The sequence below is a fragment of the Caenorhabditis remanei genome, chromosome V, assembly GCF_010183535.1.
Source record: "Caenorhabditis remanei strain PX506 chromosome V, whole genome shotgun sequence".
Lineage (NCBI taxonomy): Eukaryota > Metazoa > Nematoda > Chromadorea > Rhabditida > Rhabditidae > Caenorhabditis > Caenorhabditis remanei.
The window spans coordinates 8,552,443-8,568,045 of record NC_071332.1 but is presented as its reverse complement, the minus strand read 5'-3'; the positions used below and the strand labels follow the sequence as shown (position 1 = coordinate 8,568,045).

At 38.5% G+C, this 15,603-nt stretch overlaps 1 protein-coding gene across 1 annotated transcript; it reads right to left on the bottom strand.

Annotated features, from left to right (window-relative positions):
• Positions 1–437: 437 nt before the first annotated feature.
• On the bottom strand, positions 438–11,136 carry GCK72_018220 (uncharacterized protein; the record flags this gene model as incomplete). Its single annotated transcript, XM_003114352.2, has 15 exons — positions 438–582; positions 662–818; positions 874–1,601; positions 1,651–1,982; positions 2,071–2,356; positions 3,037–3,101; positions 3,427–3,603; positions 5,953–6,050; positions 7,865–8,057; positions 8,720–8,894; positions 9,845–10,058; positions 10,106–10,338; positions 10,385–10,478; positions 10,727–10,958; positions 11,074–11,136. The coding sequence occupies 15 exons, from the start codon at positions 11,134–11,136 to the stop codon at positions 438–440; spliced, it is 3,192 nt and encodes a 1,063-aa protein (XP_003114400.2).
• Between the last annotated feature and the right edge of the window lie 4,467 nt (positions 11,137–15,603).

Sequence of the window (15,603 nt, the reverse complement as noted above, 5' to 3'; positions counted from 1 at the left end):
TGACCCGCCACCAAACACTTTTACATTTCCTGATTCATTCACAATTCTTTTTTTCTTATAATAAACCGTGTGATCTGAAAATTCTTGAAAACGTTTCAGAACTGTAGAGATGACTGCCCGAACACTTCAACTTTCAGAAGTTATAAGCAGTCGAAGCAACGAGTTATATGACAGTCTTGTCTAGAAGCCGTTCATTGTTATTGATGAGATTCTTAATTTAATTCTGCTTCTAAAAACAAAGAAAAACGTGTTATAAAAGACAAATGAGTTTATTAAAACCGAGTAGATATAGCAGAGTTAATCAATAATATTTCGTCGTTAACTTATGAATAAAAACACATAAAACTGATGATTTTCCGGAGTGGCAACAATGTAAAAATACGGGGAAAAAGAGATAAAAACACCTGGATTGATCGGGGAAAAATGGAAAGAATAATCTAGATAAAAGTGGTAACAAGCATTGAATGATTTCGACACGCTACAAGTCTCTTTTCAAGAATTCGATTCTCTTGAAGCATCGCATCGATCATTGTCGTTCGACTCAACCCGTTCAGTCGTTGATCACTCGAGTTTGCAATCATTCTGAAATAAACAATGTTGAAGAAAAGAAAAATATATAGTGTAGGTAGAGCGGAAAAAGTAGTAAAATAGGCTTACTCACTTTGCATCATCTTCTTGTCCAATCGCTCGTTTCGCTTCTTCGAGCTCTTTTTTCAATTGCCACTGTCGATGGCGGATCTCGTCCGCCTGTCGAACCAGTGAAAGCTTCTCTTCGTTTCGCTTCTTGTCAAGAATATTTGCTTTCTTGTTCGTCGTTGCTGAAAATTAAATGTTCGTTGACTTTTAGAAAGAATGAAAGAGCGAGAAACTCACCATAAATATGATAATCGTTGGCAGACTCGTATCCGGATGATGCCGAATAACTTTGTCTCTTCGACCTTGGCATTGTTCCATTTGTAGACTTCTCAGTTGTCGATACAACTGGAGTCTCAAAATCAGACCCAGGAGCACTCGATCCTCTTCCAGAAGATGACGTTCCTGGCCCTCCATAAGCTTTTGGAGAAGTCATTTGAGCATAAGGACTTCTCCATTGCAACTCTTCTTTGCTTCCACTTGATCTTCTTTCTTTTGAACTTGAATTTCTCGAAGACTTGTTCGATTTTCGTTCTCTTTCCGCAGAAGCACGTCTTCCATTCACAGCAGTTGGAAGCTTCGAGTGTCTTGGTAAACTCTGATGATATCCGAGAGCCGGAGATGATGGAGGTCCAGATCCAGATGCTCCAGAAGCACTGAGTTTCGCGAGACTTCCTCCAATCGGCTTCTTATGAGACATGGTTGGGGTAGATGGAAGAGAAGCATTAGGTGGGTCAATGCGATGAGTTGACACTGATCGATGAGTTCGCCCACCGCGACAAGGTGACAACGAAAAGTGTTGGAGTTGACGGGCAATTGAGTTGGCAATTCCCTTTTTGTCGTCAAGTTCCTTGTCAATGAGATTTCTTTCTCTTTTAATCTCGAGTTCCGTGATTTTGAGTTTTGCTCTTCGTTCTCTAAGAATCTCCTTACGTTTTTCTTCTTCAATGACTTCACGTTCTCTTTCTCTGAAACAAGAATAGATGAAAATATGAACAAGACTCCTGAAAAACTCACTTCTTTTTCTCAATCTGACTCCAATCGACTACTGTACTTCCAGAAGAAATCATACTTTGTTGCTGGCAACAATTCAATCCCAACTTCACTTTCTTCTTATTCTTCATCTTATTATCCTCAATTTCTCTGACTCTCTGCATCGCATACTCTTCCAAATGACTCGCTCTTCTATAAACATCCATTTCAGATATATCCATATCTGTGTTCGATTGAGATGTTCCAATATTTCCATTCTGAGCCATTCTCATCGCTTCCAGCTTGGCAAGAATATCGTGAGAACGCATTGAAGAGAGTGAAGCAGCCATCACGAGTTCTAGTTCAGTTTCGTCTTGCTGTAAATGCAATTAGTTAACAAAAAGGTTGAGCTACCACCTGTTTTTCTTCTATTTTCATTACACTAATAACAACAGAAAAACTCACTTTATCTTTCATCTCCGGGTCGATGTTCAAGTCTTGTTTGCTCAGAATTCTCAATGGATGATCTTTCTTTGAACCGCCCGTTGTTACCGTAGACGTTCTCATGGATTCCTCTTCTTGTTCAATTATATCTTCAAGAGGATGAGACAGTATTCCAACACATTCACGGAGTTCTTCTACACTTGTAGCAGAGTTTTCATAGCATGGGGAGGAGAACAGAATTGGCGGAGCTTCAGATGTTTCCATCCATTGCATGATCTGCTTCATTTTACCATCGTCCAAGTTGTACCTACAGAATGAGAATTGATGGAGAAAGAGGAGATCTGAGAGTATGATAATCCCTATACAGTCGCCAATTTTTTTTTGAGAAAACAGAAGACAAAATGAACTAAAGTTCAAGAAACTATCGGAAAAAAAACTCTAGATCTTTACAGATTTTTTTCAGAAAAAAGTGAAAAATTTACATTAATCTCTGCCAGGTGTACTTAAAATACTCCATCAAAGTGATTTGAGATCTTCGAATTTCGAATAAAGCAGAAGTTTGAGGCATCTCGCTCAGAAACCTTTTTCAAATCAGGAAGAGAAAGTTCGTTCGAAATGATTTCACTTTTGTGATGATGCCACCCGGCTGCCGAAATGACTCCGTGCCGTGTGTTCGAAGTGAAATGAGACGAAATGCATCTTGTGTGTATGTGAAACGGACGGAGAATGTGTTAGTGTTAGTGAGTGTGCAATAGAAATAGAACAAGAAAGAGTACTTGAAGAGATAAAGATATATGAGAATAGAAGGGGAGAAGATGCTTGACAAGATGTGAAATGTGTCGATGATCGAGTTGATTTTGATTCATTCTCACTATATATCAGCTGTCTGATAGTGAATGAATGTCTAGAGAATCGAGGGAGGATCAAAAATTGACAACGGTTCGAGGATTTCATTCAGGGTTCAAATCTTTCAGAAAAATAGCTTACCTGGATTTAGCCTTCATTAGTGGGATACTTGGTTGAGCAATCATGATTCCGAAGTCGTCACGCCTCTGAAATTCGGATAGGAGAATATAGGAACGGAGCATTTTGAGTGACGATAGGTGTGAATGATTCTTAGTTTTGACCTGAGACAACTAGAAGTCAGATTAATATGATACTTCCTCAAAACATTTCTGAAATTCTGCACCACTTTTTTATTGTTATTATCTATTGTCTAAAAATGATTTCTGGAAATTCTTGACACCTAGACAAGAATTGAAGTTTTGTTATGACGTACCACTCAGTGACACCTCTGTCATCGGATACCTCAGTCTCATATCCAGATAGCTTATGATGACACCTAATTCCCTAAACAAAACGAAAGAACTCTCTCACCTCTGCAGTCTTTCCACCGAATGCAGCCGGAGGAACAGGTGATGTGCAAGAAGAACTCGGAGGGGAGCACAGCTCGTCGTACAGTTTTAGATGAGGTGATAGGAATGGAGTGTGCCCACGAAGCATGGGCGGGATCGAGTGAATACAACCGTCGTGACAGTTGTGTGTTGGTGAAGACTGAAATTACTTTTTTATTGATGGGGAAAGTTGGAATTTGTCTGCGAAGCGGAGGTTTATGATGATGATAATTGAAGTGAGGAACGATTCGGACTTTAAAAAAAATAAGTCTAGGTCAACTAAGTGGCCGTTTTACACAAAATATACTGACCACTTAGAATAAATGAAGGACTCTAAATCTTTTTCATATTAGATCAGACACGAAAAACTTAATATTCACAGTAAACATTTTATGATTCGATTATTTGAACACTTAGGTCTAACAGTTGCTGACTTTCAGACCTTATGTTCAGAAACACACCACAGTTAGCAATAAACTTATCAAATCGTCATTACAGTGACAGAGAAACCAAACAGAAAATGGCCAAAACTTTCTTTCATAGCAGAGAACAGTTATTGTCAAGTTTTACGGGAGGTATTGAGGCTGTTTGTGTCAAGAAAATGAGACTGTCGAACGGAAATGAAGGCGGAAGATTGATCGTAAAAGGATAGTTTAGGGCTAGCATGGCAAGTTGAATTATTGACGAACATTCGGTACTTTTGGGAAGAGAAAGAGTACAGATCTTGATAAGCCAAACCGGAAATGACAAGGGAGAATTTATGGTCATTGGATTACTGTAGATGCCGCATCTTGATCATTCTTTTAGAATTCGAAAACTAGCTCAATCCATGTCCAAATTAGTTCAAATAAGGAGAGGCTGTTACTGCTCCTTCTCTTCATTTCTTCTTTTCTCCGCATAACTCCGCCCTCATAATTTTAATTCAAAAGTGCAAATCATCATCGGATGTACATAGTACGGAGACAAATTGTTTACATTTGACACGGCGGTCGAGAAGGAGAAATAGGGTCGTCCTTTTCCACCAGTTTGCACCAACACCAGTTTATATTACATTCCAAATGACCTACATCCTGGGAAGAGATGGAACATCCGTTGGAACGAAGAGCATCAGAAAAACTAGTGAATTGGGTTCGAATGTGCTCTCAGTTTCCCCCGCAGACGACCAACAATAACATGTCATAAAAGTATGAAAGCAACAGGTGTGACGTTGTGAGAAAACCATCGAAGAGTAGATGAATAAAGATAAAAATGTATGGGTCGGCGGTGAGATAAAGAGTGCCGACGATGTTTCGAGTTGCGCCACCAAGTTTTTATGGATTGAAGATATGAGCGTGGTCTTGGGCCGAGAAAGGTGTGGAAAATTTATGACGATTGCATAATTATGTGACAGGGAACAAATATCCAATGATTATGAAGTTGTTTTTGAATTTGTTGGTTGGGAAAGGTTGAAGAAGAGCAAAGTCCAAATGATTTGAACTTGAGAGGAAAATTACGGTTCCTGTGACTCCAGTTCCAGAAATTCAATTCCGAATCATTACTTTTCCAAGATACCTCTGTTTGAATTCGGTCAAAAAAAGAAACAAAAACTTCCAAAATTTTGTTAGAAAATATTCAAAAACTGATTCGAATTCTAGCTCTTTGATACAGTAACCCAGAAACAATGGCCCCGAATCTCAAGTGGCTATACCACAACAGCTATCCAAAAAGGTATCCAACTACAGCTCAGGCGGTTCGAAAAAAGACTTGAAAGAGAGACGTTTGAGTAAACATTGTTGTATATATGCAATACTATTATTTGCATAGTCTCATGGAAAAACATGATGTAGATATCTACCTGATTCACTGAAAACTACATAGTAACATAAAAACTCTTTCAAAAACAACACGGATTGAGCAACAAGATATCATATTGCACCTTCAACTCTGCCCTTTTCCACCATTTCGTGGTCTATTGGAATCTCCCCTGTCTTCTTTTTCCTCTGATTCTTTTCCGCACATGTTTGCTCTCACTTAATTAGATCTTCGCGCGAGCGGAGCACTCTTTGACACGTTTCTATAGGTGAAGGCTCTTCCGCTTCATGTGAACACCGGAAGGATTGTTATAATGATGAAGGGGGACCAAGGCACTTTATTTGGAAACAATAGATGAGATTGTTGACAGAGAAATGTATCAATGAAAGGAGGTACCGACAAAAAGCTTGATGAAGTGAGCATATTGTCAAGTGGGAAGAATTGAGTATCAAAATGGAATAGGTTTGAAACCCAGAAGAGTAAGAGTCAAGATGATACACTTTTCCAAGTGAAACAGAAATTCAGAAGTGTCCGAATCTTTGAAATTCTTAAAAATCACAAAACTCAAACTTGTTTGATATTCTGGCTCGGCAGAGCTAATAGCTATTGCTCTAGTAAAAACTAGAAATATGAACTTTGATCTGATTTCAGTTTTTCAATTATACCATCCGTTCTATTTTGAGATCGTATTTTTATTTTTTAATTCAAAATTTCTTACCTTTGTCTCGACACTCAGAGGTTTGCTCAACGGCTCCGGACCGCTGTGATTCCGAGTCGTCCGATGGAGTGGACGGATTGATGTTGGTGTGGATGGAACTGAAATAAGAGAATATTTATTCATATATAGTTAATAATTCATTTCAGAAAATGCCCACAGAGGAATTCTCTCGAGACTGTATGAATCCAAAATTAGAATATTACCTTGAGGAAAGAAAGAGTGTGACCTCTCGAAAAGCAACATGATACTCTCAGAATAGAAAGTGTTGAGAAAGTGGGACCAGAATAGAGAATTAAAAGAGAGACCGACAGTCTAATACCGTTCTTCTCGCGCAACTCTTTAATCTGGTGAGCAGAGATGAGCCGAGGTGAGATGTTTTATGAGTGGGGGCGAGGGGGATGGCCTGGTCTGTGCACCGGACCTTTTAGGCGGTCAGAGATGTTTACAATCGGTATGTGACGAGGGGAGGTAAGAAGAAGACCGCCTCCAACAGATTTACCGCCAAATTTCCCTGAGGCTATCTCAATCTCTGGCAGACAATCTCTAAGAGCATCTGATCGAACGATGACAGCGGTGGGGGCTGGGAGGGCGATTTTATAGTTGTGTTGTGTGTTGGATTGAGCTATCCAGTATACTATCGAATGCTACTACTTTATCAAACTCTAACAGCCGGATACAACTTTTATAGCTTTCGAATTGCACACAGAGGGAACGTTTTCAAGGAAAACGTGGGACGGAGAAGAAAGAAAAAAGAGTAAAGGGTTATGACAAGCACATGGGTATTTATTGGAATAGTTAGATTAGATATGGTGGGAACCAGAAAGGCAACTGTTAGGAAATTGAAACATTCGGAAAATACTGATCAAGAATGGGAAGATGAGAACTTTAACATCTAAGAATTAAAATGTGTTTCTTTGTTTTAAAATCTTTGTTTCCAAAAAAGTTTCACTAGCTCTAAAATTTCAACCGGACTGATTTCGAATTGCCAATATGGGTATACGGTAACCTTTCTAGATATTCTAAAGCATTCGACTAACCTAAATTACATACAAAATGTTACAAAAAGAAAAACAAGAAACACGGTGCGGAAATAAAGGGTAACAAAAATATGGTGTATGTGACAGCCGAGTGTCTCCTTGCTCCACACACAATAAGAAGGAAAAGATCCACCGAGAAACAAGAAGAACTGAAGAAATGAGAAATGATTGATGATGGTTTCGTCGTGTCACTTTTTCCGTTTTGTGCCCCCTCGAAGTGCCCTCGAAACAACTCATTTAAGAAACCAACAAACTCTTGTTATTACTCTTTTCATGACATGGGTATGGAGGTCGATTAAGCAAAAAGAGAACCGCCAAAGATAGTACTCACAGGTTGAATTATCACCTCATTTGAACAGTCACTGAACGTTTTGAAGTCAAAGAATTCTCACCCAATTGACACCATGTGACACTATTTTCAGATAACCAAAACAATTGGAGAAATTTTTTGATCTATCACCTCCAGTTAGTCAGGAGATTGTGATAGTAAAACTTCAAAAACCAGATATCTTCTTGAAAAAAAGCTACTCGAGTTTGCTGATATGAAATCATGATATTTTTGAATAGGAATTTTTCCGTTTTCCGGGACTTGAAGTTAAATAATTCAGTTCTAGAAACCAGTAATAGAGTTTTAGAAACCAGTAATAGACTTTCAGACGAGTTCTGAGCAACAAAAGTCGAAAAGAATGCGATTGAAAGCTCTAAAACTATATAACCCGAGTGGTGGCTTCCTCGAAAAAATAACAATGATAATGATGAGAGGAGATAGCGAGATGCGAACGAGAAAAATGAAAAAAAAAATGCGGGCGGCTCGTAAATCAGATCTCAGTCAATTAATCTTCTTCCGAAAACCCCGTCTCTCTATTCAAACTCACTTGTTGTGGATGCTGGTGACGCAGTTCTTGAACAACTTGGTCCCAGAAATATGACTGTTTCAGCTGCACTCAGTTCTGAACCTGATTCTAATTCGAATCTTCTCTGTGTTCGAGGAGTTCCTCCTGGTGTGATTGTAGTCGTTCCGCATGATGAGGATGAAGCATTTGAATCCATTGTTCCAGAGGTAAATGTCTGAAATTTTCCATATTGCGACGGGAAAAAAAAAACAAATGAGAGGCGGAAAAAGACGAGCGGAACAAAAATAACGCGGAAGAAGTGTCGGGAGTGTTTTTTCTTTGTAAACATGAAATCTATAATACAAGCATCAGCATTCATACAAAAGAGGATCAAATTTCGATTATGGTATTATGTTTGCTGCGCGATATTAATATTTAGGTTATGCTGCTGCTGCTTCCACGGACCGGATTTTATGAGGAAAACGAAAAGATGAGTACAAAATTATATAAAGGTAGGAGAAGGTCAAAGAATGATTGGATGTTCTTAATTTTAGAAACTATTGCAATGGTATCGAGGGAAGCAGTGATGTTCTCACTTACAGTAGAAACCGGTTATGTAATGACCTTTTCTTAATCAAACAGACAACTTGGAGGAAATTCGTGGGAAGTTGCCAAGTACTCAAGGGAGAAAATGTACTTTTGTTGGGGGAGAGGATTTGTGGGAAATGGGAAAATGTTCTAGAAGTAACAGCATATTGGTTTGAATATTTCCTTATGGCTGAAAATTTAGCACAGTTCGAAAATTCTTGGCTAACAGCTCAATCGGTCAGTTTTGCATATACAATAGTCCGAATTAATTTCAGAACCAGCATTTATAGGTTTCTGAATGAAACTTACTCCAGAAGTTTTTCGTCCGTGTCCCATCACACTCTTCGCTCTCGTTCTTGCAATCTTACAAGCCAAATGAGCAATGTTTTCGTTATCGTCGTTCTTGGATCCAAATGAAAAAACGAACGTTGTGAATCTTGACGTGCTCAATGCACATCGAATGAGTTGACACACCGAAGAGTCCCTGTAAAAAGTCAAAAAATAGTAAGAGAATTTCATTTTATCTGCTTCTACTTTGACACATTCAGACACTTGTCAAACTTTCAATTCCCCAGAAAGAACTGCTGTGTTTGTGTTTCTTGTAGTAGGCGGGAGCCGCAGCAATTTGTTATTTATTCTCTCTGTACGATGACATCAAAAAGAAGGAGAAGAGAAAGGAAAGAGAGGGATTGGGGGTGGTCAAGACGAAAAATTCATTTCGTTCCCGAGGGAACATAAGAACAACTTCTTCCGTCGGCAACCGGAAAAGGAATATTCACCGACAAAACAGACCGAGAAGCAGAACAAGTTTGATTAATTGATGAGTGTTTTCAAAAAGTTTTCTTATTTTGTTTGTCGAAATTTTAATTAGAAAAGTTTGAGAGAAAGAACAAAATGTTGAGATTTCCAAAAAATGACAGTACAAAGAAATGTTCTATTCATTTCATCGGTTTTTTTTTATTTCCTGTCCACATCACTCTTCCTTTTCCCTTCTTCTCCTTCCGTTTTTTACCAATGAAAGTGTCATCACTTCCCTTTCATCTCCATCTTCCTCTCCTCATTCTCCGTCTCAAAAACATCAGAAGGTACCATCTTTATAGTGAAATCAAAAACGACACCAATTCATCTAATCCTTTTGGCTCCTCGCGCGGAATGAGCGGCTTCTTCTCTTTGATGTTCTACTAACGGACCCATGTTGGAAGCGCGGCGCCGTCTCTCTCTCCATACTCACCTCCTCTCAAGTGAGATTCTTAACGATCCGAATGACAACTGGTTCAATAAAAAGTGGTAATAAATAAAAAGGTGACTAGACAATCTTCCTTAATCTTTCCGCCGGTAGAAGAGGAAAAAGTGGAAGGTTGATTGAGATTAAGTGGGAATTTAGGGTAATGAATGTAGCACGTGTCATTTTGAAGATACGGTATCTCCACTCACCTCGATGGAATATGTTTATTCCTCTGTACCATTGCCAACAGAATACTTCCCAATGCTGGCATTGTCATCCCTCCGTTTGTTGAATTTCTCTCTCCAATACCCATATCCAAGAAGCATAATCGACGACGTCCTCCTTGCATTTTGTCACCCATTTTATAGGAATAAAGACTCAATGATATGAACACGTGACTCGTTCGATGGGATTGCTCGTCTTCTGAAATTCAGGTTTGATTTTTGAAAACTCAAAAAAGAGAAACTGACGAATCAATCTGTGATCCACTGCAGTATTCAGGTAAAACAGTGCTTGATCAATCGACTCTACACGAATTTCACTCTCATTGTCAATAAATACTCCAGTTTTCGCATCATCCACTATTTTGACCACTCGATGACGTGGATCTGGGTTGAATGGACTCAATAAATCAACAATCGAAGAGTCTTTTTGTGACACCATAATTGCAGACATTCGGACCTGAATCCGTTCTTCTGGGTCTCTGAAAATTGAGTAATTGGATGAATTCAGATAATATAGACACTCACTTATTCTCATCAAGAGCACTCATCAATTGAGTAATCGCCATCTGGACTAACCCGTTTCTTGAAACACTGTTCCCGTACAATCGTTCATCTTTTCCTGGAAAAGTTAACAGATAATTTCTAAAATTACAGCCAAACTCTAATTGTCTCAATTTCAATGAAAATAAAATGTTTTGAAACTTGACGAATGAAAATAAGTAAAGAATTGCGTGGGAAATCCAAGGTTACCTTAGCTTTGACGACGCTAAGAACCTTGAGAGTAACGGCCGTGAAACCAAGTAGAATCAACTTTACAATTGTCTCAACTGATCAGACTTTTTTCCAATCAAGATTGAAAATCCTTACCATTTGCCTTTGCACCCATAGCCAATACGGTAGCATCATTTCCAGCGAAAACTGAATTGATGGTATCGGAAAGGAATGCTGAGTACATATCATCTTGTGTGGCATCTGTTCTGAAGATGTGATCAAATGTTGTCTTCGAATAGTTTTTTCCTTCGATTTGAAGATGTTGATCCGTGAGATTACATCTTCCGTATGCAACGTCTTCACTACTGATAGTTGCACATAGTCGGAGCTGAAAATGGAACATTTGAAAAGCATTCATGGGATTCATCGTAACATTCTTATTATTTTCTTATTTCTGATGTCTATTTCTACAGAAATTTTTGTTCAAAAGCATGGAAACTCACTTTTGGGATCGTTCGCAACGGCGAATGAAGCAGCAGCGAGCTCTTACTTGTGCATGCCTCCATTCATAAGGTCTGAAAGTATCTGAATGAAAACAAAACGAAAAAGAAAGGGAACGGAGTAAAAAAGGAATAGAAATCGGAAAGAAAAAAGGAGGATTGCCGCACGAAAAAGCGAGGGAGGAAGAGGGTCAGCGGTGATAAAAAGACGGACAGAACGTTATCATCAAAAGGAGTTTTGTATGCCTATTATAAGCGTGTCTGCATAAATAATCAAATGAAAGATTCATCGTTTCATCTTACCGACAGAACACTATTGAGTTGAAAACGGGTGGGAATCGGGTAAAAATGCTCTGATGCTGAATTCTTTAAATTTTTGAGTCAGAATCATCTCAGATGGAACTGAAAACAATTAGCGAATTGGCAAGGTTTTCGATACGGGACGGTAGACAGGTATAACTTAATTATTACGGAAAAAGTTCTAGAAACTTCCGACTAATCAAAATGAGTTTTTTCAGTAACTGCTGTTTTCAAACAAAAGTCTTATCATTTTTAGGACTTGTTCCCGTTTCACCTACTTTTTTCCGTACTATTTGTTCTGAAACATTTCAGTAACCACACAAGTAAAAACATAAAAACTCTCCGAAAACTGATAAAAAGATGATGATATCATCAGTTTCCCAGAATTACCAAAAAAGAAGAAACATTTGAAAAGAAGACCATTTCCCGCCAAAAGATATGACTCAACAAGGCAACGGAAAGGCAAAAAGAAGAACTCAGAGACCATGTATAGGTCCACGACGGGCGGCACGCACTGACAATAAACCTATTCAGTGTGGGAACTTTTTTGAATTAAAAAGAGGAGAGAGTACGGTTTTATCACCATATTGGTCTGACTGAGCAAAGAATGGAGAGAGCATTTCATTGTTAAAGGAGGGCTTAAAGAGTCATTAACTAGATCACCAAATGAGTTGGTACTCTGGCACCGAACGATAAAATAGACCTTTCTATTGTACTGTTTGATCTACTTAGGCTTAATTGGATCAGAAGATTGGAAATTTGAATTCAAAAGTTGATATAACAAACATGTTTTGACAGTAACTCTAAAGTAGAGGGAATCCTAATCAAACTTTTTTCAGGAATGGGTAGGTAACAAAGTTTCAGTGATCAATTGTGGTAACGTGTGTTCACCTAGAATCTTCTTGTTTGAGTACACTTTGAAATAATAACCGAAGATTAACAACAAAACTCAAAAAGATATCACTTATTTTCAGGAAGACGACTGAAGAAGAAAGTGAAAAAGAGAGGATTGTGGTAATTTGACCTCCCCTAGGAATGAATTGAGTTGAGAAAAGAAAAAGTAGAGTGAGAAGATTTTTGAAACGGAAAAGAAGAGTAGGAGGAGGGGGAGAAGGCAGAAGTGCAACAAATTTTTTGAAACAAAAAAAACGAATAGAGTAAAACACAGCTGGTTCGGAAATAATGACGACTGTTGTATAGATTTTGTTTTTTGTAGATTGAATTCAAAGTCATTTGGGAAAGGTGAGAAGTGACAGATTGATACTGTGAAGATATTCTGAATCAGATGAAGTTTGAAAAGGCTTGTGTGTCTCCCTAGAAATGGGCAAATTTTCGTTTGAGGCAAGATCTGACCATGTTACGCGCTAAAAAAGTTTCGATGGTTGAGGAGAATCTCGGTAAATTTATCAGGACTGGCTACAGATAATATGTTCAAAATTCGAATTAATGGTCTCCACCGTCGACCGAGATACGGAATGCCGGTATATCAGTAAATGTCAGACAAACAATCAGTTTGACTGAACATACCGTATTTCCTCTAGAACTGTGATATTGGATCATATGCCATCCATAAAAAGATTCCACAAGAAATTTATGCGCACGAGGTAACCCTACTTCTACTTTTTCGACTTTGAAATGAGTCGGTTTCAGATTATTTCCCGTTTTAGCTTATGACATCATAGGAACTGAAAAAAACAGAAAGGAAAAAGAAAAGCAGTCATCTGGAGAATCTGAAGGAAGTGATCACATCTGTTGAGCACATTTCCTTCTTTTTACAAACATCCGGCTCCATTGGAAGAATCTTCGGATTTTGATGATATTCAAAAAGGTCAACGTTTCGTAAGATTCTCTGAGGATTTTCACACCAAAAACAACAACAAAATAAATAAGAAAAACGGAAGATAGAGTGGGCGGAGCCTCCGTTCCATTGCGCAACAAGAAAAGGAGAAAAGAAGGATGAGTAAAATGTATAGAGAGATAGTTGTTGGTTTCCTTTTCTTCTCTACCCAACAACGTCTTCTTCCTTCAGAAGAAAAAGGGAGGAGTCTTGAAGAAAGAGACAGAGATAGACACATATGTCTTTTGGTCCAATTCCAATGGTCCCTTAATGCAATAGAGTGAGAAACGGACGGGGACATCCACGGGGGCAAGAAAAGGAGAAGACCAGGGACAACTATGGCGCAATCAGCCGATTCGAGAAGATGAGAGAGAGGGAATTGTACAAATGTTTTGAGTAAAGAACGAGTGGACAGCCGTGGAGGAAGAAGACTTGATTAGGGAAATGAGCAAAAAGGGTTGGGGTGGTCCATCTTCTCTTACTATAGTGCTTCCTAATTGTAAAGGGCAAGTGGGGGTGGAAAAGGAATGGAAAGGTGGGAGCATGATAGTTCGGGAAGGAATCTGGAAAGGTCTGGAAATTCTTCGAAAGCAAATTAATACAGTATCAAAATCTTAAGATTGTCAGAAAGCAAACTGAAGAACTAGCTACCGTGTTTGCCCGCCAAAAGTGAGGAATCGCTTGAAAAACACAATAAAATGCAGCTCCATTAGGACGAAAACAGTTCTCAGAAGATATTTATTGTATGCATAGAATTTTCATTTTCATGTGAAGAAACCCTACTGCCTAGCCCTCGAGAACCCAAAAAAACTTTGAACCTGTAAACTGAAAAATACTCAAAACGGAAGCATATATTTTTGCACTCACTTTTGAAACCACAACAAAACAACTATGTTTTGAAACAAATAGATTGTTTCTCAGTCCAAAGGACCCTCCAATATTGTTAGTATTGTCTTCGAATATCCGTTTGAATGTAGTAATTTGACACTGAACCCTTCGAGACTCCTCATCCTTTCTTCAGCCTCTTTTCCTCTCTCTCATCGTCAAAAATCACTATATTTCATGACATATGTGCCAATTGACTGTCACGTAGTCTGGCAAAAGATCATGGAGGACCAGTAGACGCAGCAATTAAGTGGACACATTAAAGTGACCAAGTGATATCGAGATTTGGAGAAGCATAAGGATCCAGTTAAGATTTTTATCAGATGATTCGAATGGGTTTCCAAGTGGATTTTAGAGATAGTTTAGTATCAAATTAGTTAACGAATTAGTGGTTTGAGCATGGGTTTTGACGGATTCATTGGGGCTCTTTTTAATGGAAAGAAAACGTTTGAATGAGAGCAAACACAGTTTCGTAACCAATCAAACAGAAACAATAATGTTAGTAGAGATGGATGATTGTAGCTAATAAGAAGAAAGAAGAGAGAGAAGAAATGATGATCCATGTGGCGGCTAATCAAATTTCTGACTAGTGAACTCTATCGCGAATTTCAAATTTAGAACTCGAGAATTTGGGAATCGGACCAAAGGGAAGGCAACAACAAAATTGAGTTACCCTTTGAAGGGGCTCAATGCTCGAACCATCGGAATGATGATTTCATGAACACACACACAAACTTTCGAAAAGAAGAAACGGGAATATGATGAGAATAATTATTTTCCAGTTATGATTCAAGTAATTGGAACATTCTTCAATGAATAAATGAAACTTGACTATAATTGAAATCCAACACATACCTGCCAAAAGGAATACACCAAACCCATTCTCTCATTTTCCCAGTTTACTTCAAAAAACTGGTCAGTTCTCTTTTTTCCCTCTTTTTTTCGTTCTAATCGTTTTCTCGATAATTAGTATTCGAGGCCTTAACCCGACCGCCCATGGTGGTCACACAAAAAAGGCGAAGATTATAATCTTCAGGGACGACGCCAAGAAAACGAAGATTTGTGTGAAACCGAGAATGGCATCTGGAGAAGAGAAAAGAAGGGAGAGAGGAGAGGTGTGAAAAAAAACAGTTCATCACAAATCATTGTCAGATGAGTTTAGTGGAATGGGGGGGATGAAGGTAGAATAGGGGAATGGAGGGAACGAATGGATATGGACGGTACGGTAGAAAGGGGATGAGAGCAAATAATTGTAGAATAATGCACAGGTGAATAAATTTTGAGAGGAAGGCGGACAGCGTGAAAACACATGTAAAAGCTGAACCGCCTTGACGGTAAGCTTCAAAGATGATAGGGGAGAGAATGTTTTGCTGGTTAATATGAAAATGAGTTGGGATTTATTCACTTGACAATACATGCGTAGCTGAGTTTATAAAGTTCAATTTCTTTCTAGAAATACATGAACTGTGATAGCACGGGATCCAGATTCTACAGGAAGTATAGTGATGGAT